The sequence below is a fragment of the Staurois parvus genome, unplaced genomic scaffold (genome assembly GCF_062004578.1).
Source record: "Staurois parvus isolate SC_StPar_1 unplaced genomic scaffold, SC_StPar_1.0 ptg000581l, whole genome shotgun sequence".
Taxonomy (NCBI): domain Eukaryota; kingdom Metazoa; phylum Chordata; class Amphibia; order Anura; family Ranidae; genus Staurois; species Staurois parvus.
The window spans coordinates 8,155,090-8,179,048 of NW_028318377.1; the positions used below are offsets into that span (position 1 = coordinate 8,155,090).

Here is a 23,959-nt window from a genome sequence, read left to right on the forward strand (position 1 = left end):
AAAATGCTGAACACTCCTTAATGCTGCATTTAGGAGTGTTTATGAGTGTTCAAGCATTTTTTGAGCTCAAAAACTATTGCAACTTTGGAGGGTTTTTATTTTCTGCTCTTAAACTTGTAAACACTTCTATATTGTGCATGGACACATAGGCCAACATATTGGGGAATTCAGTGGCAGAGAAAAAAAAAAAAAGAAGCTCAAACACCTATAAAAGCAACTTTTTTTAGCCTCAGTGTACACGAGCTCTTACTCTTGAAAGTGGCCAGAATTTAGTATTGAAATTTTCCCTCCATAAACTTCAATAGGATTCGCTGCTAAGTTCAAGTTTCTCACATTTCAAACAGGATTCGATGATCCAAGGCAGATTCGCCTATCCCTAATGGTGAATGGATTATGTAATTAGAACAGGATAGCGTCACAAGCTTTCACACCCCCATAACAATTTTGGACTATCATCAACCTGCCTTGACTTGCTTGCCTGTGTAGATATTAATGCTGGGGTATATTCCCCACACTAATTAGAGCGGGGGATGCTGTTCACATGAGTAGAAAAATATCTTCAACTTTACAGAACAAGTACAGTTTAATGTGACTAACTACTATCAGCTATAGTATGACTAGGATAAAAGAGGACCTTTAAAAGATATAGCCTTCAAAAGTAGCAGAATGAGGGTTCACACCAAACAATAAAAAGAAACACAATAAAAAGACAACAACTTCTAGATGGCTCATTTTTACTGATAGAAAAAGTTGCTAACTTACTCATAAGAACATCACAAATTTATAAATCCTCTGTATAGCAGCTGAGAGACTTTGGAGCCTAACTTAAGTATAAAGTGTAAAAGGAAAACAACCAATTTGATAAGAAAAAAAAAAAAGTTAAAAAAAATTTAAATAAATTAGACGGCATTCTAGGCGAGACAAAAACCTGCCATATACAGTCTACCTGATGGTGGACTACTTTCTCTTGCTGACCTTATTCATATTCAGAGAAGCGATCGATTGTGTAATAAAGTCATCCACTCCCAAGGTCCTTAACCTATGATTCTCTGAAGGATATTTAACATATATATTTTTTTATATATTGATTACTCTAGAGGTGTTAGAAACCCAAGATGGATTCGTCCCATAACATCTCCTCCTCTGTTCGTTGGTCCTCCACTTTTTTGGACTTTTTGTGTTTTTTACTCTCTTTATCAGTAGGCAACTTATCTTTCTTTTCTTTTTTTTGTTTGGGTTTGTCTCCAGAAGACTCTGTTTTCTTTTCTTTTTCGCTGTCTTCTTTGCCTGAGTCCGTTTCCTCGATTTTTCGCTTCTTTCGCTCGCTGCTCCCATTTTCTCGCTTTGATTTGCTGTGGTGTTTCCGCTCTTTGCTTCTGTGTTCCCCTTTATGGCGTTTCTCCTTTTTGTGGGAGTCACTGCTATCTTCTGAAGAAGAGTATTCACTGGAGTCAGGGCTGGGGGGAGGATGTTTTCTGGGTGGGGCTGTTTTCACGGTCATCCTTGAGGGCTTTGGTGGCCAGTAAGCCAGCTCCCAGGTAGCCATTCTAGGATCACTTGCATGATGGGAATTATAAGATGAATATGGCCGGGTCTTATGACCAAAGTATTTGTAAGCAGCAGGACTGGGGTTTGGATGAATTGGTGCCGGTTCTGTTTCCTCAGCACTGTCTTGCTGATCTTTTTCTGGTCTAAACTGAGTTTTTGGTGCCAAGCCTCGAGCCTTTTGGACTTTTATATAATCTTCTAATTCATTCTCAAAAGAGTCATAGCTCTTCTTTGTTGTCTTCATTAAATGGGCCACTATATTTTCCCTGAGAAAAATACAAGAACAACATTTTTATTTTAACAATCATCTTAGCATTGCTTAAACCAGTGTTTCTCAACCCTTTTTCAGACAAAGGCACCCTTCAGAATGATGCACAAATCTCGATGACACTACATTCTAAAATGTAAAGGCTAAACTAACAGTATGACATATTGCAGCAGCATCCACACACGTGGGCCACTTAACAGAGATTTATTCCTCCACCTGACTAGTACTCTAGCATTTCTCTTCTCCCTCAATTTCTTTTTCTCTCTGCTAACGTGACCCCAGTACTGACAGAGAGGGGCAATCAAGGATGCTGCGCAGGCACACAATGTCCTCCTTATTAACCCATGTAGTCATTGGTTGTTAGGATGCCAATGGTTGACCAGCACAGTGCCCATGTTTCCAATGCTGCAAAAAATAAAAAAAATCCTGTGCCTTTGTGTAATACAATAATACAAAGGTAGGCTCGATCCTCTCACTAGCTTGTTGACACTATTTGGGATAATTTTCAAGCATTTTGCCAATGCACACCTGAAGATTCCAGAAGTCACCCTGGTTGAAAATAGATGGTTTAAACAATGATTTTTTTTTTTATCATCCATACAATACTGTATCCTCTATGATGAAGCCTTGGGTTCCTGGAGAAAAGTATTCTACCCAGGGAGCATTCTATGTGGAAATGTGGAAATTCGTCTTGACACCTGCTAAGCACATGCTTTTTAACCCACAAAGTAGTAATGGCTGACATCCCTGTAGCCTACACCTTCAAAAACAATTCAGAACTCATAGCACCATCTGCATATTATTCATAGCTAGTATTACAAATTGCTTGCATACACCTTTACTATGCAAAGATGAAATACTAATACAATACAGATGTTCAGAAATAAGATAAAGATTTTTTCCATACAAAAAGGACAATAAGGAAGAATAAGCTTTCGGCTATTCAAATATTAAAATGTCCTGATTTCCAGTATTTGCATACGTTTACCTATAAAAGAAGCAATTACTAGTATGGTGGTTCACTCTAGGAAAGCATATATTAGGAGTTTTGAGTAAAATATTAGAACTTTATAAACCAATCACATTGTTCTTTTTTTATTAACCACCTCCCGTCCGGCCATTGTATATAAATGGCCGGACGGTGGCAGTGCAGGGTTGGGTGGCCATTTATAAACAGCCTCCCCTCCCCCTGCTTGTGCACGCTCCCTGGGAGCGCGCAGCACCGCAGTCCGGTGCCTGCTGTGTCCGGAGGACACAGCGGAACACCGATCGTCATACAGGACCTCTCTGCGAGGTCCCGATCATGTGATCACTGATTGGCTAATCGGTGATCACATGCAGAGTAGTAAGCAAGATGTCACTTCTGACATCATTGCTTACTACGTGTGAAATCTGTGAATGATCACAGAGGTCACATGGTACAAGGCTATTGCTACAGCCTTGTACCATGTGACAAGCTGTGACCAATCATAGCTCACACAGTAGTTCTCAATGGCTGCAAGAATGCAGCCAGAGAGAAGGAGAAATTATTGCTTTTACAGCCTTTATGGGTGTAAAAGCAATCAGTGTAATAAAAAAAAAATCTTCATCACCCCCCACAAGTTGTACAGTGTCACCACTGCTAGGGTGACAGTATGTAAAAAAAACATTAAAAAAAACAAATAATAATATAAAAAAATAAAATAAAAATGTAAAAAAAAAAAAAAAGTTTAAAAAATATAATTTTTGGTTATCAACTAATTTGGGTTATTTTTGTTTTTTACTAAAAAGATAACGGAATAAATTTTGGCCATGATTTATGATGAAATATTTATTTGCAAAAACACTTTTTTCAAAATTACATAGCAAAAAAAATAAAAATCCCAGTGCTGAATAAATACCGCCAAAATAAAGCTTTATCTGTCTCAAAAAAATTCTTATGGGTATAGTGTTGCATAACCGCCCAATTGTCATTCAAAGTGTGATAGCACTGAAAGCTGAAAATTGGCCTGGACAGGAAGGGGGTAAAAGTGTCCAGACTTGAATTGGTTAATTTAGTTTAGTAATTCATACAAAATGTAAAAAGTTGTCCCTGTCTAGTATAAAATCAGGATTTTATTAAAAAATTCAATGTTTAGGACTTTTAAAATCATAAACTTGGGCAGTAAGCTCATGATTTTGTGAAACCAATTTGGCACAGGTGTCTTAGGAAGCAAATGAAAAAGGTTAGCATCCAGCTGTCCTATGTACTTTTATTCCAAAGCAAATCAACAGCTCCAGACAATCACGCTAATGTAATTACTGGGTGCCAGCCTTTTTCAGTTTTTTCTTATATGCTGTAGGCCGACAGGGGCCTGGCTGAGCAGCAGAGATTTTCTGTAGCCCTAATGGAGACATGGAGGTGGAGCAGCTTTTACTTTGCTACAGGCCTTCTAGACCAACAAAGAAGATCAGCAAAAGCTGATGCCTACGGGCAGGTGTTCTGTAGTCCAGCAGGGAAGAAGGACAAGGACAGGGCTACAAATACTTCAGTATTTTACTGTTGGCGCTATATAAATCCTGTATAATAATAATAATAATATTTTTGAAAGACAAAAGATAGGGAATTGTACATGTATTGCAGAAATGTATTCTGGATTTTTTTTTTTTGCCCTCACATACACCAACATATTTATTGTAATGACAAATACGTTTATAACATATCTACTCTATAAATTAATTATACATTAGACATTTAGCTATTTGAGAAAGACTAAGACTAGGTTCACACCTAAGTGGCTTGGCAAGCCACAATTGTATGGGCATGACACCTATTCATTTTAATGGGCTGCTGTGTCTGCATTTCATGCAGGAAAAGGGGTTCCTATACCTTTAAAATGCAGGCACAGGGAAAAAAAAATTGCATGGTGCTTTTGTACCATGCGATTTCTCACAACCAAGAACACACTGAGTCTTCAGAAGCGTGGCAGTGCCATTAAGAATGAATGGAAGTAACACATGTCTGCAAAAGAGCAGTGTGGTTTGGTTGTGGGTGCGGGAACAGGTGCAATTTACATGCAGTCCTGCATCCACAAAGCGTGAACCTACCCTAATGCAAAATTACCCCAAATGAGAACAAAACAGTAGCAGTGAAAATGTGAAAAACAGAATCTGAAAGTAAAAAGCCAAATTCAAGGCTGACATGCCACCTGCTGGCTAACTCTGCCATTCTAGTAAAATCAGGAGTCATTTCGGGCTATATCCAAGTACTTATTTTGTTTTAAACTGGCAAAGCTGAACTTGCGGGGGCTGCAAGGTCCTCTGTTGACTACTGCCCTTGTCCAGTTTGCATTTGGGATAGAAGGATGGGGGTCTCTATCAGTATCGGTTTATAGTGAATAAGTTGAACAACATGTATTGAAACTCATAGAAATGTTTCAATTTCAGCCATCAAGACCACACTGACCCTTCCCCATATTCCAGTGAGCTACCAAGCTGTAACATCTTGGAAATTGTACATGTGTAAATTATCCTCCATATTAAAAGGCATTTTTTTCAACCATTTCAATCTCTGGACCTCAAAAAAATCTTTAAGGTTTTGTAGTCTACACTAACATATTACATATCTTATTTTTTTTTTTTTAATGGAGAGATAGGGGTTTAGTATGGTAGCAATTTTGCTTTTTCCTGTCATTTCTTCCAAGTGTATCAGTTATATAATTTGTGCATCCGCTATATATTTAGCCCAAATAATAATTAGCAAAAATTGCGGATTAGAATTATTTCACATTAGTTTGACTTTCATGTAACACAATGGAATGGTAAAACTCAAATGCGGTTTAAGAGAGCATTATTCCCCTTTCGTTGCCAAATTGGGGACACACAGGGTGAAAAAACAGTTTTAGTAAACTGGTAATGCAATGTTAAGATTATGTTGCTTTTATGTACTAATTAGCCCAATGGCAACTCTTTTACAGGTTATCTAAAAAAAATTTGAATGACAATGTGTTCACTTATGTAAGCATTTGATACTTGGCAAAGTGAACTCAAAATGTCATTGATCATCCAATGTCAAAAGAAATTGCTGTGACCCGGGGAGGGAAAATATATATATATATATCTCAATCTATCTATCTATCTATCTCATATATATATATAAATGAATGGCGATGTGAGTCACTTTTAATATGGTTTGTTGTGGTGCTTTTTGCTTTTTTTTTTGTTATATTTCATTTTTTTTTTAGAATATTGTACACGGCTTTTCACCTTTTTCCCACCTGAAGATTCAAAATATAAATCCAATGAACTGAAACGTGTTGGGGTTTTCCTCTTTGGTAATATGTAGCCTAATCATCGCCATTTACACACAAAAAATTGTTTCATGTATCATGTCCATATCGTTTGTATTGATGTATTATGTTCAATAAATTTCTATTTTTTATATACGACTTTTTTTCTTATCTAGTTTTGGTGCTAAAAAAATCTCTTTTCCTCGTCTGTATGTTTTTTTATGGCTCTGCAATTTTGGGATAAGCACCTTGCATGTTGAATACATTTGACCAGCACTATATACTTACTTGATTTGATGCTTGTTTCCTTGCATATGGGATTGGTACATCTCTATGGAGGTGAGGGTAATGCTGCAGATTGGACACACGTACATCCCATCTCCTGTTTGAGGAAAAAAAAAATGTAAGCAAGAGATAAAAGGTAGGTAAAGCTGTTTTTTAATGCTACTCTAAGCTAAAACAATCAATTAACTCTTGCAGAGAGGGGAAGCCCTACCACAGGGTGAGTTTTTTTTAATATTCCTTAAGTTCAACTTTAAAGGAGGCCTCAAAGAGAGCAGAAACTGGCATTATCAACAGGTATTAATCATTTACTCCAAAAAAAATACATATTTAACCACTTGAGCTCTGGAAGACCAGGTCATTTTTGCTATTCAGCACTGTGCTACTTTAACTGCTAATTGTGCGTTCATGCAACGCTGTACCCAAACGAAGCTTGTATAATTTTTTTTTACACAAATAGAGCTTTCGTTTGGTGGTATTTGATCACTGCTGTTTTATTTTCCTTTTTATGCACAATAAATGAAAAAAAACAAACAAAAAAAACAATATTTTTTAATTTCTGCTACAAAAATCAAATGTCTTCATAATTTTGGGCCAAAATGTATTGTTACATGCCTGACAAAACAAAAAGTCCCAATAAGTGTATATTGATTGGTCTGTATGAAAGTTATAGCAAACTACGGTGTATACTGGATTTTTATATATTTTATATATATATTTTTTTTATATAAAAATCCAGTATGCGCGGAGCATCATATAAATACGAGATCCTGGCTATGGCATGGTCCCTTTGAAAACGTGCAAGTGCACGAAATGCATTAGGGAGGAGCCAAGCCAGACACTACATGAGCCATGAGGAAGGCTAGCGGCCATCTTTAAAGCTGGATTTTGATCCATGTATACTATCAGCATTCCTGTATTCCAGATGTGAGTGATCTCTCTTTTATTACTCAATTATTAATAAAATTACTGCACTATATTAGCACTTTGTCTTCCTGGCTCATTTATTCTGAGCTTTCAAGGTGGATTTCTTAAGTGCTTTTATTTGGTACACACACTTTTGGAGTGGAGTTTCCCTGGAGTCCAGAGAGTAGCAGTGGAGGATCAGCTGACGTGCAGACATATGCCGGATGTTCCTCGTGGTTACCCTAGGATGATGATCACCAGGAGTGGTCTGAGTTACTCAAAAGGCACATTTTATTGCGCTATCTGGTTAGTGCAATATATTCTCATTTCCACACTCACTTGGAGCACGGATTTTTACCAATCTGAATTTTGAACTTTATCACCTACACACCATAATCAGACGCAATTCATACACTCACTGGGGCGCTATCCAGCGCATTCTTCTATCAATATTTCTTGGTGGGACTGTACACAGCCTGGCTGCCTAATATGCTAGTTTTAGTATGTGATGTTTGCACATGTAGGTTTACATAAACACATTCACTTTTATATTTATATGTATTATGTTAGAGCGCTGCATTTTTTATTCAGTGCCTGCCATATGCCCTCTGGAAAGTACCGTGACTGGAAGGAGAGAGCTGCAGATCCATACTGCGGGGATTTCTGCAGATTCATACTGCGGGGATTTCTGCAGATTCATACTGCGAGATTTCTGCAGATCCATACTGCTGGGATTTCTGCAGATCCATACTGCTGGGATTTCTGCAGATCCATACTGCTGGGATTTCTGCAGATCCATACTGCTGGGATTTCTGCAGATCCATACTGCTGGGATTTCTGCAGATCCATACTGCTGGGATTTCTGCAGATCCATACTGCTGGGATTTCTGCAGATCCATACTGCTGGGATTTCTGCAGATCCATACTGCTGGGATTTCTGCAGATCCATACTGCTGGGATTTCTGCAGATCCATACTGCTGGGATTTCTGCAGATCCATACTGCTGGGATTTCTGCAGATCCATACTGCTGGGATTTCTGCAGATCCATACTGCTGGGATTTCTGCAGATCCATACTGCTGGGATTTCTGCAGATCCATACTGCTGGGATTTCTGCAGATCCATACTGCTGGGATTTCTGCAGATCCATACTGCTGGGATTTCTGCAGATCCATACTGCTGGGATTTCTGCAGATCCATACTGCTGGGATTTCTGCAGATCCATACTGCTGGGATTTCTGCAGATCCATACTGCTGGGATTTCTGCAGATCCATACTGCTGGGATTTCTGCAGATCCATACTGCTGGGATTTCTGCAGATCCATACTGCTGGGATTTCTGCAGATCCATACTGCTGGGATTTCTGCAGATCCATACTGCGGGGATTTCTGCAGATCCATACTGCGGGGATTTCTGCAGATCCATACTGCGGGGATTTCTGCAGATCCATACTGCGGGGATTTCTGCAGATCCATACTGCGGGGATTTCTGCAGATCCATACTGCGGGGATTTCTGCAGATCCATACTGCGGGGATTTCTGCAGATCCATACTGCGGGGATTTCTGCAGATCCATACTGCGGGGATTTCTGCAGATCCATACTGCGGGGATTTCTGCAGATCCATACTGCGGGGATTTCTGCAGATCCATACTGCGGGGATTTCTGCAGATCCATACTGCGGGGATTTCTGCAGATTCATACTGCTGGGATTTCTGCAGATCCACACTGCGGGGATTTCTGCAGATTCATACTGCGAGATTTCTGCAGATTCATACTGCGAGATTTCTGCAGATTCATACTGCGAGATTTCTGCAGATTCATACTGCGAGATTTCTGCAGATTCATACTGCGGGGATTTCTGCAGATCCATACTGCGGGGATTTCTGCAGATCCATACTGCGGGGATTTCTGCAGATCCATACTGCGGGGATTTCTGCAGATCCATACTGCGGGGATTTCTGCAGATCCATACTGCGGGGATTTCTGCAGATCCATACTGCGGGGATTTCTGCAGATCCATACTGCGGGGATTTCTGCAGATCCATACTGCAGGGATTTCTGCAGATCCTGACCTGCAGTGAAGATCTGGTGCATGGCTCCTGGGGTTTGCAGTATGCAGACGCTAACATAAGAAGAACTTGGCTGAGTAGCAGAGTGGCGGGAAGATGTCTCCTAGGGAACATTCTGCCGCCAGAACTGAGCCTCCCCGCTGTACTAACCAGTTCCCTGGGCTCTCTCCTTCCAGTTCTTGCACATCTCCACATGGATATCTTTCAGCATGCCTCTGAGCCTGTCAGCTTCCTCAGTGAGAAAGCTGACAGGTTCAGAGAGGCATGTTGACAATGGAGCCATCGAGGGTCGGATAGGGACAGCCAAAGGGCCAGCTGCAATTTGCCCAAGTCTGGTCTGAATAAAGGAATACAGAAGTAAAAACAATATACCACAATAACATTCTAACTAATATTTTTTTTACAGATAAAGTCAATTTACTAGCTTATCGCCATAGATACATGTATTGACTACTGACTGATCTGAGATGTTGGAAGCAAATCTTGAATCCCAATTGGCCTGTCCAACACTATATTCATAGACACAACCTGTGAATTAACTGACTGGTCTTTAATCTCAAAGCAAACTAACAAAAGATTACTTAACCTAATAGCTGCTGTATCTTATGAATTTAAGTCTCCCTTAATATGGCATGCACATGTACTTAAAATTGGGGGGTGCACATACCCACGCACCTCTAAGAAGCCTGGGAGATAAAAATACAACAATCTATCCCACCCAAAGTTGTGGCACTATACAAGGAGGGACTCTGCAAAATTAGCTCCAAAATCAAAAGCCTCTATGCTGTGGAAAAATCAAAATCTCTCCCACATGACAAAAATGGGACACCACATGAAACAACCTCTTGGCTATATCCTTTAAATATCAATACAGAGACCCCCATGCAGCCTTGCACAACTTGGGCTCCCTAGTTACTATAGTGGTAGTCACATCAACGCCACCTAATTAACCAGCCCCAATAAAATTTCAATACTACACTGAAAGGTCCATGGAGGTCTAAAGGTCCTACATTAAAGTCCTAAGAAATGCTAGGCCATTTGCCCTCCCTGAGGCTTTAAGTGCATTAAAGCGAATTGGGAAAAAAAAAAAGAAAAAGTGTGTTCTTCAAAAAAAAAAATCTCTTCTCCTAGCAAATGTTATGTTTGTGTGCACTCTCTTGTACAGTGCAATGTACAACCCCTGCATCTGCAAAATATGAATGGAGCCAGGTTCTGTGACAATGAAACTTCATTGCGCATGCACAGAAGTTACATCATCAGTGACCGCTGAAAAGCCAGAGCAGGAAGATGGCAGACGGAAAAGACTTGCCAGAGAAAATGTTGACAGGAGCGAACAAAACGGCAAGGGACAGCAGAGAACTGTTAGGAGTGGAGGAGGGTAAAAGGTGAGTCCTCACTAATGTGCAAGTAGGTTATGGCAAAGATTCCCTCTGCAGATGGTGGGTTCATTTGGCTGTGTGTTTTATTAAACCCAAATAATAGGTGTTTATGTAGAACTTTGAAGGTCGTGTATACTTTTCTAATCTTACCCCCTGAGTCCACTGAGAGCCCCGTATCTTCCATCTCCTCCATCATTTTCCGTCGTAACTCATTGCGAGCATGTTTCTTGCCATTGTAATGCTGCAGAGCCACCGATGGGTTGTTGAAAGAGGCACAGCAGAGCTTGCAGTACTTGTTAGGGTCACTGAGATCAATCTCAGTATCAGCAGGGGATGGCTCGGAGCTCGCTTCCTGCTGGTTGGATTTCTCTGACGGAGGGGACGTGACATCATCTTGCTCATTGACAGGTGGAACAGCTGGAATAGTGCAGAGAAAGGCGAAGTAAACAGCTGAAAAGCAACTGGCACTACAGACTGTGAGATGTACACATAATTGAGGTTACTGAAACAAGTCAGGAGAGCGGAGACTCAACAAAAGATTACTAACAAGGGGCCAGAAGTTTTTTCCAAACATTTTCTCTACTGTAAAATACTATCAGTATTTGCTGCACCCAAGTACCATCTGGCAAACCCCCTACATCTTTTTCTTCTTGGTATACTTTTAAAAATACTAAATTAACAATCCAACAGTTAAACTGTAATAAGCACAGGTGTGCAGACCTCCGAATATAAACTCAGAAATGGCATCAATACAATCTCACAATAAATAAATAGTATTGTGGAAAAGGTGTCAACATTAGATATAAAGGCTAACTAACCATTGAATTATTATTATTATACAGTATTTATAAAGTGCCAATAGTTCGCTCAGCGCTGTACATTATCTTAAAAAGAATATGTCACTTTGCCCATTCAGGTCCTATAGGAAGATTCCCCCCCCCTTATATTTGTCTTGCTTCCTCATCACTCCAATGGAGCTCTAAATAAATACTCTGTTTTTCTGGGTATGGGAGAGAATGCAATCTTCTCCCAGGATGCAGTCAATCCGCAGTCCTGAACATTGCCATGTAAGTAGGAGGCAGAAGATAAATGTATAAAGCTTCCATCTGACTTATTCATGTTTTAGATCAGTGGTCTCCAAACAGAGCCCTTTTGTGTGCCTTATCTGGCCGATGGGGGACCATTTCTGCCACTGAAACAAGGCACTATTCCTCCCACTGACACCAGCAATACGGCAATAGTTTCTGCACTGACACCAATGATGGGGCACCATTCCTCCCACTGACACCAATGATGGAGCACCATTCCTCCCACTGACACCAATGATGGGGCACCATTCCTCCCACTGACACCAATGATGGGGCACCATTCCTCCCACTGACACCAATGATGGTGCACCATTGCTCCCACTGACACCAATGATGGGGCACCATTCCTCCCACTGACACCAATGATGGTGCACCATTCCTCCCACTGACACCAATGATGGAGCACCATTCCTCCCACTGACACCAATGATGGGGCACCATTCCTCCCACTGACACCAATGATGGGGCACCATTCCTCCCACTGACACCAATGATGGGGCACCATTCCTCCCACTGACACCAATGATGGGGCACCATTCCTCCCACTGACACCAATGATGGAGCACCATTCCTCCCACTGACACCAATGATGGAGCACCATTCCTCCCACTGACACCAATGATGGTGCACCATTCCTCCCACTGACACCAATGATGGGGCACCATTCCTCCCACTGACACCAATGATGGGGCACCATTCCTCCCACTGACACCAATGATGGGGCACCATTCCTCCCACTGACACCAATGATGGGGCACCATTGCTCTTACTGACATCAATGATGGGGCACCATTCCTCCTACTGACACCAATGATGGGGCACCATTCCTCCTACTGACATCACTGATGGGGCACCATTCCTCTTACTGACACCAAAGATGCGGCACCATTCCTCCTACTGACATCAATGATGGGGCAACTATTCCACCCACTGATTCCTATGATGTTGCAACTATTCCTCACACTATCATCAAAGGTGGGGCCCTATTCCTCCCACGAAAAATTCTGGATAAACCCTCTGCACACTGCTATATACGCTTTTTAGCAAACTTTGCAATAAAGGGATCTTTTCTTCACACATATTGCAATACACATTTTAGCTGGCCAATTGCGTCAAAGTAATCCCTCCTGGCCAGTCCTGCGCTGCCAACTCAAATGCTACTGTGGAGACAATGCCAAAATGGGGCAAACAGACACAAAGTGGGGAAGAGCTACTAGGTTTAGGTCTGGCACCTGATAGATTATATGCATGTACAAGCTACTGCGATCTGAGCACAGCTATATCTATATTCTGTTGTCCTGCAGGTCAGTGGCCAGACCTAAATCTGGTAGCTCTCCCACACTTTGTTTACTCCCACTGATTCCAGAACATTGCCTACTCCAACTGGCCATGGTCCCCCACCCCCTCTAAAGTCTGAAGGGCAGTAAACCTGCCCTTTCTTTTGAAAGTTTGGAGATCCCTGTTCTGATTGTCTCATTACAGTGTTCATGACAGGTTTCAATGCTCCATTCAATTGTAATTGTATATGGGGAGTATTAACATCCAGGGTTTATATTCTTTTTTTCATCCTTTTTTACCTGGAAGTTTTCATCACAAGAGTATTTTTACCCCATTAGATAGCACCTCTCATTTTTCAGTCCAGAGGCCCAGCTAAAAGCTTGTAGCTGTATACTGTGTAAAATCCCATTCACGGCCACATATTGCCATCTGTACTGGACAATCTATTGCCACTTGTTAAATAATTTCTTTTAGATGGGAAACAATAAAACAATAGCCACTGTGGACATGTTGGACTGTAGTATTTAGCATACATGTGCAGTGTACTCCATTTTTAAGGAGATGCTACAGATACTATTTATGCAATAACACACGGAGCAGTACTATACAGCGCCTTGAAAAAAGTATTCATTCCCCTTGAAATTTTCTATATTTTTTAATGTTACAACCAAAAAACGTAAATGTATTTTATTGGGATTTTATGTTATTGACCAACAGAAAGTGGCACATATTTGTGAAGTGGAAGGAAACCGGTAAATGGTTTTCAAAATGTTTTAGGTCTGGACTTTGACTGGGCCATTCTAACACATGAATATGCTTTGATCTAAACCATTCCATTGTAGCTCTGGCTGGATGTTTCGGGTCGTTGTCCTGCTGGAAGGTGAACCTTCACCCCAGTCTCAAGTCTTTTGCAGACTCTAACAGGTTTTCTTCTAAGATTGCCCTGTATTTAGCTCCATCCATCTTCCCGTGAACTCTGACTAACTTCCCTGTCCCCGATGAAGAAAAGCATCCCCACAACATGATGCTGCCACCACCAAGTTTCATGGTGGGGATGGGGTGTTCAGGGTGATGTGCAGTGTTAGTTTTCCGCCACACATAGTGTTTTGCTTTTAGGCCAAAAAGTTAAAGTTTGGTCTCATCTGACCAGAGCCCCTTCTTCCACATGTTTTCTGTGTCCCCCCACATGGCTTCTCACAAACTGCAAAACAGGACTTCTTATGGCTCTCTTTCAACAATGGCTTTCTTCTTGCCACTCTTCCATAAAGGCCAGATTTGTGGAGTGCAAGTCTAATAGTTGTCCTGTGGACAGATTCTCTCACCTGAGCTGTGGATCTCTGCAGCTCCTCCAGAGTTACCATGGGCCTCTTGGCTGCTTCTCTGATTAATGCTCTCCTTGCCCAGCCTGTCAGTTTAGGTGGACGGCCATGTCTTGGTAGGTCTGCAGTTGTGCTATACTTTTTCCATTTTCAAATGATAGATTGAACAGTGCTCCATGAGATGTTCAAAGCTTGGTATACTTTTTTTTTTTTTTATAACCTACCCTACTTTAAACTTCTCCTCAACTTTATCCCTGACCTGTCTGGTGTATTCCTTGGCCTTCATGATGCTGTTTGTTCACTAATGTTCTCTAACAAACCTCTGAGAGCTTCACAGAACAGCTGTATTTATACTGAGAATAAATTACATACAGATGGACTATTTACCAATTAGGTGACTTCTGAAGGCAATTGGTTCCGCTATATCTTAGTTAGGGGTATTAGGAGTAAAGGGGGCTGAATACAAATGCACGTCACACTTTATACATATTTATTTGTAAACAATTTTGAAAACCATTTATCATTTTCCTTCCACTTCAAAATTATGTACCACTTTGTGTTGGTTTATCACATAATGGCCCGATAAAATACCTTTACATTTCTGGTTGTAACATAACAAAATGTGAAGAATTTCAAGGGGTATGATTACTTTTTCAAGGCACTGCATATCAGTTACATTGCCTGTATTATGTTTGGGAGTTCCCTCGTGTGAAAAAAAAAAAATCACAAGACCTTAGAGGCTATGGGGAAACAGGGAAGTGGTCTCTGCTGTCTGAGTATACCTAAATATGGCTCCAGAATACACTCTTCAAAATACAGATCTGGACCAAAAGTGTGATTACTAACTTTTATATGGAATTAAATTAGAGCAAAGAGCTCTTTAGCACACATTCTCACCTGCTTCATCAGGAGCGGTCATTGAGGACTCACCGACTTCGGCTGTCCACTCATTTGTTTCCCCAGACAACTGCCTCAGCTTTTTGCTGTGAATTTTCCCCACATAATGTGACTGGGCAACAACCGGAGAACTGAATACCATGTTGCACAAGCTACAAAACTTGTTTCTATCCTGGGCTAATTGTTGATCCGCCTGAAATCAGAAAGTAGTGTTAGACACCTGTAATAAAGGTTTCCATAAAGGAGAACAGTCAGACAAGAGTAGAGAGATTCTCAAGAAGTACTGAAAACTACCAGCCTGCAGTTTTATTCTGTATAAACAGTTGATTCTCGATCGGTGCTCCCATGGCTGCTTTAGCTTAAAAAGCTGATCTCCAACTTTAAGTTTAAACAATTTGTTTGGACCAAGCTGGTCCAAGTGAACTATTACGAGATGCAGCGGCTGGGAGCGCTGTATATACTACAACGCTGTGTTCCGGTAGTAGGATGGGAACTTCCTGTCCCACTCCTGGAATAAAACTGAGTCAGGCCAAGCAGTGCTCGGCCTTTCACAGGGAGGTTTGCATTCTAGGAGTCAAAGATCATGTCGGGATTCGCCCACCTCAGCTAGAGGAAGCTTTGTATTCATTCATTCCATGTGAATGGCTGAGCAGCACTCTGCCCAACTCTATTTTATTTTACTCTATTCAGGAGTGAGAAGGAAAGTTCCCATCCCACTGCCGAAGCACAGTGCCACACACTGCATGTAGATGAGGCCACATACAGGTTATACAGCACTCCCAGCTGTTGATCTATTAGTGAAGGTAATTGTTTGTGTGGAGCACCTTGGTCCAAACCATTTAAACTTCACTAAAACTGGAGATCAGATTTATACATTTTTTTGTGCTTTTCTGTATAGTATACTGTATGTGCCACCTCCTGTCACAATGTTTAAAGTAAAGTTTTGTTTTTTTCAGAAGAACATTTTCAGCAAGTACAGTAAATACCTGTTGATGTTGCTAGAAATGCAGTGTCCTCGGCACTTCCTGCACTCAACTAATATATCAAAATATATAAATAAATAAGGTGGTCAGTATAAATCCAAAAGCAGGAGATCAGCCTAGTGTGACAGAATACAGTGCAGTGAGTGTAGTCACCCTAGGACAAGAAGCGTGTTATTTGCAGGCAGGGCCATGGATAAGGGGGTACCACCAGTCCTCCTGTATAGGGCTAAGGCAGCTTGGTGAATCGGATGTGGACAGGGAGGGTGATTGGCATGGCAGGGGGGCAATTACTGGAACCCCCGAAAAGCTCTCTCTGTAGGAGCTGAAAGCTGGCTTCTTCTCCTCTCCCTCCCACTGGCTTTCAGCTGCTGCAGAGAGAGCCATACAGGGCATCGGGTCCAGGAATTGCCCTTCCTGCACCCTTCCAATGCACCATACATTTCCCCCTGCAGCCCAGGCCCTCCTTTGTGCCCCCCACCCACAGTGATGCCAGCTTCCCACCTTTCCTTTCCTCTGGCAGCTGCAAGCCACATTTACCAGTCCCTACCTTTCCAGAATGAAAACAATGAGTGATCGGTACTGATCACTCATTGTGTTCATTTGTAACTAAAGCATAGTAAACTGTTTTTTTGGTTTTTTTTTGGGGGGGGGGGGGGCTCTGTCAGGTTGACTGTATGGGGCCCTGCTTTTTCTAACAGTAGCCCTGCTTGAAGGATTACCAGGTGAAAAAAGGGGGAAAAAAAGCCACTACATCTAAAGACTAGTAAGCAGCAATGTATTACATTTTTGCATTTGGGCTTAGATACGCTTTAAAGCTAGCCATACACATTTAGATTTCTCTCATTCAGCCTGCAGGGCATGTTCCTTTACACACAATAAACAGCATGGATGGAGAAATCTCTCCTGAAAGCTATTGTATTCAGCCAGCCATAGCATACACAGCTGTCTGAAACATCGAACAGTGACTGCATCTGAGAGTATCCAGTCACTGTTCTGCCGATAATTTTCAACCTGACTTTGAATCTTTTCCATTAGCTTCTGATGAGCTGGTTGTGTCAAAAGGGTCCAACCACAGTTCAATTCAGCTCAAATCAGCAGGAGTTGGCCAGAATTTAAGCAATGCATTGCCAGCTTAACTCTACTTCAATTGTACAAATGACAAACAGAGAGACTACAGATTTCAGTCTGTCACCCATTTTTGCTTCCCATCAATCTGTACACACTCCCAGCCTGAGATGATGTTATCACTTTGTGTGCAAAAGGATAACTGATAGAAAGATAGACATTTTCAAATTAAATTTTTTTTTCCATTTCTATTTAGGATATACTGACCACACACTTAATGGACTATACTAGTTTACACATTTGCCTAGACTTCCATGAAGCAAAGAGACATCCCCTGATGCTATTTTACACCTTCATTGATCTTACTACACTACAGCAGCCTCTAATCTCTGCTCTAATTGCAGAGTATGATCTGCAGCGCATTGCAAAGCATCATAGTGCATCAGAACGTGCTGCATGAAAATGATGTGTTAATGTGAACAGAAACCATAGGACATAAATCAAATTGCATTTTTCTTGTACTGGGACAGTGCTGGGCAACACAGCCCAATGCTACTGAGTCCTAAAGGTGTGATACACAACAGGGTCTTTGCTTTTCATCTGCATAGTCACAATTGGGATGTAGTAATGCTGGAGCGTGCAAATCTGGTGCAGCTCTGCACAGAAACCAATCTGCTTCCAGGAAGGTCAAAGCCTAATTGAAGCTGAAGTTAGAAGATGACTAGCTACCATGCACAGCTCCATTAGATTCCAAGTAAATCCAATGTGTTCTAAAAGATAAACATATGGATTACAGATTCAATACACACCAACATATAATACAAACACTAATCTCATCATGGGTAATTTCAAATTATTATTACTGGAGCACTTTGCAATTTGGTAAACAAACTAAATTTGATTTAACCCCTTGCCCTCTGGGGGATTTACCCCCCCCCCCCCCCGACCAGGCCATTTTTTGCGATACGGCTCTGCATTACTTTAACTGACAATTCTGCGGTCATGAAACGCTGCATATAAATTTATGCCCTTTTTTCCCCACAAATAGAGTCTTCTTTCGGTGGTGTTTTATCGCCTGTGCGAATATTTTTTGCATTATAAAAAAGGAGAGAAAAAAAAAAGACCAACAATTTTGAACAAAAAATTTTAAATATATCTTTTTGCTATTATACATATCCATTAAAAAAATAAAATAAAATTTCATCATAAATTTAGGCCAAAATGCATTCTGCTACGTCTTTGCTAAAAGCAAAAAAAAAAAACAACACAGAATAGGTGTAAATTAATTGGTTTACATGCAAGTTATAGTGTCTGCAAATGGCGGTATACATACTGGAATATTTATTTTTTTATACTAGTAATGGTGGCAATCAGCGACTTATTCCGTAACTGCGTTCTGACACTGGGTGGAAACTGACTTAACTGCCACTGATTTCCCAATGACACTAATACCTTGATCAGTGCTAATGAAAAGCACTGACACTGTACTAATGACGCTGGGCAGGAAGGGGTTAACGTCTGGGGCGATCAAAGTGTTAACTATGTGCGGTTTGTGATTTACTAGGGAAACATGTTGCTGCGTATTTCTCTGCACAGCAGCATGTTTTTGTTGGCAGGAGAGAGACGTGTTGTTTACACATGGCTCTCTCCCGTCAGTGTTACTTGGTGATCTACGGGTGCCGGTGGGGAATCTCTGGCCGGGACCTGGTGATGGACATCCATAACCGCCAATAGCGGTGCATGCTCCCTACCCAGAAAAGTGGTTAATACATTGTAAAAAAAAAAAAAAAAAAATTTACAGTAAAAGCAATTTTATTTCACTTCAGTTTTATACATTTATACTTACTGAACTGCTGGTCTGTGAATGAGGCCTTGAAATCTAAAACAAATACGGATAGACATGAGGAACAAGTGCTTATCTGTAGGAAAGACTGGACATGTCTAATTGCAGAACATATGAAATGTTTCTTAAAAGGCCAAGTTCACTTTTTTTTTTTAATGTAAAATCCAGCTCCCCTATTCATCAATATACCATTAATATACCTCAGTTGCAAAAATATACACGCTCTCTTTGATCTGGAGAGCAAGGCCTTAGCCTTTGGTAAATTTCTTAAATTTTTCAATGCCTGGAATGTAGACAGAGGAGCCAGTAGGACCCTGGAAGCAGATTACCAGCTGACCTCATTAGCACACACATCCTGCACTGATCTCATCAGTACACTTCCTTCACCCATCAACTATTTTTTCACAGCATCCCGGGATCTTTCCCCATGTGCATTTGCCTGGCTACCCCAATTATTATTATTATTATACAGTATTTATATAGCGCCAAAGGGTATGCTCAGCGCTGTACAGTAGCAGGGGGACATAACATGAGACAAGACAGTAACAATACACTACACAAGGGGTTCGAGGGCCCTGCTCTTTCAAGCTTACAATCTAGGAGGGAGGGGAAGGTGGCACAGGAGGAGATGGCTGTGGGGGATGGAGTGGTGGGTGGAGTGGAGGTGGAGGTAATTGTTGGGTGAGGTCGGGTGTTAGGTGAGGTTGGGGTAGGCTTCCCTGAAGAGGAGGGTTTTCAGGGTGCGCCTGAAGGTGAGGAGGGTAGGTGACATTCCGATGGATTGGGGTAGGGAGTTCCAGAGGATGGGGGAGGTCCTAGAGAAGTCCTGCAGTCAGGCGTGGGAGGAGGAGACCAGGGAGCAGGAGGACCTGTGAGGAGCGGAGGGCATGGGTAGGGTAGTATCTGGGTATCAGGTCAGTTATGTAGTTCGGGGCGGCATTGTGAGTGGCCTTGTAGGTCAGGGTTAGCAGCTTGAACTTGATGCGTTGGGCAATCGGGAGCCAATGAAGGGATTGGCAGAGGGGGGGGGAGGCAGATGTGGAGCGCTTAGTGAGGTGGATGAGTCTGGCCGCTGAGTGTAGGATCGACTGGAGTGGGGATAGCGTTTGTTTGGGTAGGCCAGTGAGAAGGGAGTTGCAATAGTACCCCAATGTCTCTACAGATGGGTTCAGGACACATGCAGCCCAAGGGACACCCCTGGTATAGCCCAAGGGCCTGCTTGATTGAATATAGAGTGATTGGATAGATGGTGTGTAGTTCTATTACATAGTTTTGGTAAATCTAAAAGAGATTGTATAATGTATGGCCACATTTATACACCTAAAATTACCTAGTTGCGCTTTCAGTGTCATTAATTGTTTATGGCGCACCAAACACAGAAACGAGCACACATTTTGCCACATGAAAAAATGGGTGACAAATGCAGCAAAATGCGCAGTAAAAAAATGTACAACACGCATCACACCAAAATGTCCCATGAGCAACTTTTCCATATGTAGAGCAGCCCATTAAAATCAATGGTTTACCCTATGTGTTATCACTGGAAAAATGCACCAAAAAACATGTGCTCCTGCTACTCTCAGTGTGTATGGGGCCTGAAAGTGAAATTGGTGCGTTTACACAAAACAATGAGGCTCCATTCACATCTGTGTGTTTCTGAATGCATGGCAAACTGCACAGAAAATGCACGCTTTGCCATGCGCTTCAGAAACACGCTGTAAATGTGCATCATGTTTGTGTTGTCACTACATGTTAAAGGTACCCCAAAAACTTCAGTATCACATGGTGCTCCACTGCAAAAAAAAAAGTTCTGGAGCTTTTTTGGGGCGATTGTTGTATGTATGGCAGCCCGTTGAAGTGAATGGGTTACCCTATGCGTCACGAGTGAAAACACTCCAAAACACCCAAAACAAACGCATACGTGAATGTGAATCTTCACTACGTGGCGATGTGAACGGGGCCTGATAACCGAGTGTCTCCATCCACACCCTCCTATGTACTTGTATAAAGATGGCTATACATTATGCAATCTGATTGTACAATTTCCTTTAGATTTACCAGAACTATGGAGTAGGAGGTCACACCTGACAAAATCCATTCAATTTGTATCAAATCAGACGGGCCCTTGTACTACATGGCTAATGGGAGAAAGGTAGTATTGTAATGAGGGAGGTGTGGTCCAAAGTGGTGAACTCGCCCTATCACACCCTCTTCTGTGCTGAAACCAGGAAGTGAAGGCTTCTGCGAGGTGGTCTACAGGAAGTGAATGCTGAGTTATCATCTACAGGAAATGAGCGATCTGAAAATCTGTTCAAAATCTCACATAACCTGACCAAAAATAAAACTGCCTGTGGATGAAGTAAGTGAGAGAAAAGCAGATTGGGAAGGCTGGGCCAGAAATGGCAATGGAAAACGCTTCTCTTTATTATGAAAAGTGAAAATCTACCCAAAAATGTGAACTTATCCTTTAAAAAATGGACAGCCAGCTGTATGCTGTGGAAAGATGTAAAAGCGCCACTTCTATCTTTGCCTGGTCTTCCTTTGGGGTTTTCACTTTCTGTCCGCTTGATTGGGAAGACCATGGGAGTCACGGCACGGCTGCTATAAGGCGCTCTCTGGAATCCCGTGAATGCAGATTGTGCTGCGCATACGCCATAGACACCATAATTCACTCCCACCTATTTCATATGTATACTTTTCTCAACGTATCATACCTTTTCTTCCTGGGCAGTGCTTATATGCAGCAGTGCCCCCAACATCCTAAATGTGGAGGGTATTTTAGTAGACCCCCCCCCCCCCCATTTAAAGTTTTTCATGCGATATGGTGGTTGTTCTCCATCTCATGCACAAAAAAACCTCTTACATTTGCACCCTCTCCCCAATTCTTAAACATGATCTGATCCAGTGATGTGCTGTGCTGTGCCTGGCCGCAGGTCTTCTCCCTTCACTTCCTGGTCTCACAGGAAACTCAGGCAGTGGTGGGAGCCATTGACTGCTGCTGCTGTCAGACAAATCCTGTGAGGGGTGATCATGGGGGAGTGGCCAAGCTGTGCTGTATGTATCTCTGTGTGTACCCGTATAAGAGAGGCAGAGAATACCGGTGGGGGACGTATGAGACCGCTCCGGGCAATACCACTGTATGGAGCCGGTAAGAAACCTTTTTATTTAATTTGAACAATCCCTTTACAGTCACTTATAATGCTGTTAAAATGTTATATAACAATTACTACTTTTTCAAAATGGGGTAAGAATTTAGCCTACTATTTCAATCTTACCCTAATACAGCACCTGTTTGTCAGGTTAGCCAGACACTTTACCAACTCTGTGTGACACTGTGACAGACCCAACCCGGGACAGGGGCTTTTAGAGGGAACTGCAGGCTAGTCACTTGCCTACTGACCATTGCCCTGACATCTTTGGGAGGTGTATGCCTGGGGGGAACCTTTGGAGTAGTTTACTTCGGAATCGAGTCCATGTCTCCCCAAAACACACACTCAGAACTAGAGTACCAGGATTCAGATTTGGGGTTGCTGTGCCTAAACCAGCATTGACTGCTTCAACCCCACCCTTCCTAGACTCAGAGACTCTAAGATGATGTTGATATAATCAGCTCAAAACAACCTGATTCTGAGGTCTCTTGCTGTATTCTATTTATTAAGGTGGTATGTGTTTACTGTGTCCTTGTCCCGTTGTTAATAGAGTTAATTGAGTCACCTATTGTTTGTCTGTCTGCTAGAGATGTGATTATTATGTCCATTTTACCTTGTTACCAAACTATTGTGGGATGTTTATCCTAATGTATAATATTTGTTTTTATTGTTCACGAGGACTGCCCCTATTCCTGAAGTGTATGAAAATAAGTATTTTACATAGTTAGTCTGGCTGAAAAAAGACAAAAGTCCATCCAGTTCAACAATTAAAAAAAAAAAAAGTTATAATCCTATACCCACAGTTGATCCAAAGGAAGGCAAAAAACCCAGCAAAGCATGATCCAATTTGCTCCTGCTGGGAAAAAAATTCCTTTGAGATCCCACGAGAGGCAATCAGATATTCCTGGATCAACTTTACCTACAAATGTTAGTATCCAGTTATATTCTGTGTATCTAAGAAATAATCCAGGAATTTTTTAAAGCAATCCACTGAGCTGGCCAGAACCAACTCTTGAGGGAGTCTATTCCACATTTTCACAGCTCTCACTATGAAGAAACCTTTCCGTGTATGGAGATTAAATCTCTTTTCCTCCAGACGTAAAGAGTGCCCCCTTGTCCTCTGTGAGGACCTCAGGGTGCATAACTCTACACCGAGTTCACTATATGAACCACTGATGTATTTATACATGGAGATCATATCCCCCCTTATGTATTATACATGGAGATCATATCCCCCCTTATGTATTATACATGGAGATCATATCCCCCCTTATGTATTATACATGGAGATCATATCCCCCCTTATGTATTATACATGGAGATCATATCCCCCCTTATGTATTATACATGGAGATCATATCCCCCCTTATGTATTATACATGGTGATCATATCCCCCCTTATGTATTATACATGGTGATCATATCCCCCTTATGTATTATACATGGTGATCATATCCCCCCCTTATGTATTATACATGGAGATCATATCCCCCCCTTATGTATTATACATGGAGATCATATCCCCCCCTTATGTATTATACATGGAGATCATATCCCCCCTTATGTATTATACATGGGGATCATATCCCCCCCTTACGTATTATACATGGAGATCATATCCCCCCTTATGTATTATAC

The 23,959-nt window shown here is 41.5% G+C and overlaps 1 protein-coding gene across 3 annotated transcripts in view; it reads right to left on the reverse strand.

Annotated features, from left to right (window-relative positions):
- Window positions 1-717: 717 nt before the first annotated feature.
- The window catches only part of LOC149450170 (zinc finger matrin-type protein 1-like), a 69,095-nt gene continuing 45,853 nt past the window's right edge, over window positions 718-23,959 (reverse strand). For 2 of the 3 annotated variants that reach the window (XM_089692321.1, XM_089692323.1), the window contains 5 exons: window positions 19,176-19,208; window positions 15,282-15,474; window positions 10,850-11,116; window positions 6,352-6,445; window positions 718-1,814 (listed from right to left, as the gene is read on the reverse strand). In XM_089692321.1, the coding sequence (XP_089548447.1) occupies window positions 1,103-1,814; window positions 6,352-6,445; window positions 10,850-11,116; window positions 15,282-15,474; window positions 19,176-19,208 (1,299 nt within the window). In that variant the 3' untranslated portion in view covers window positions 718-1,102. The remainder of the gene's footprint in view (window positions 1,815-6,351; window positions 6,446-10,849; window positions 11,117-15,281; window positions 15,475-19,175; window positions 19,209-23,959) is intronic. The other variant, XM_089692322.1, reaches the window with a different exon arrangement.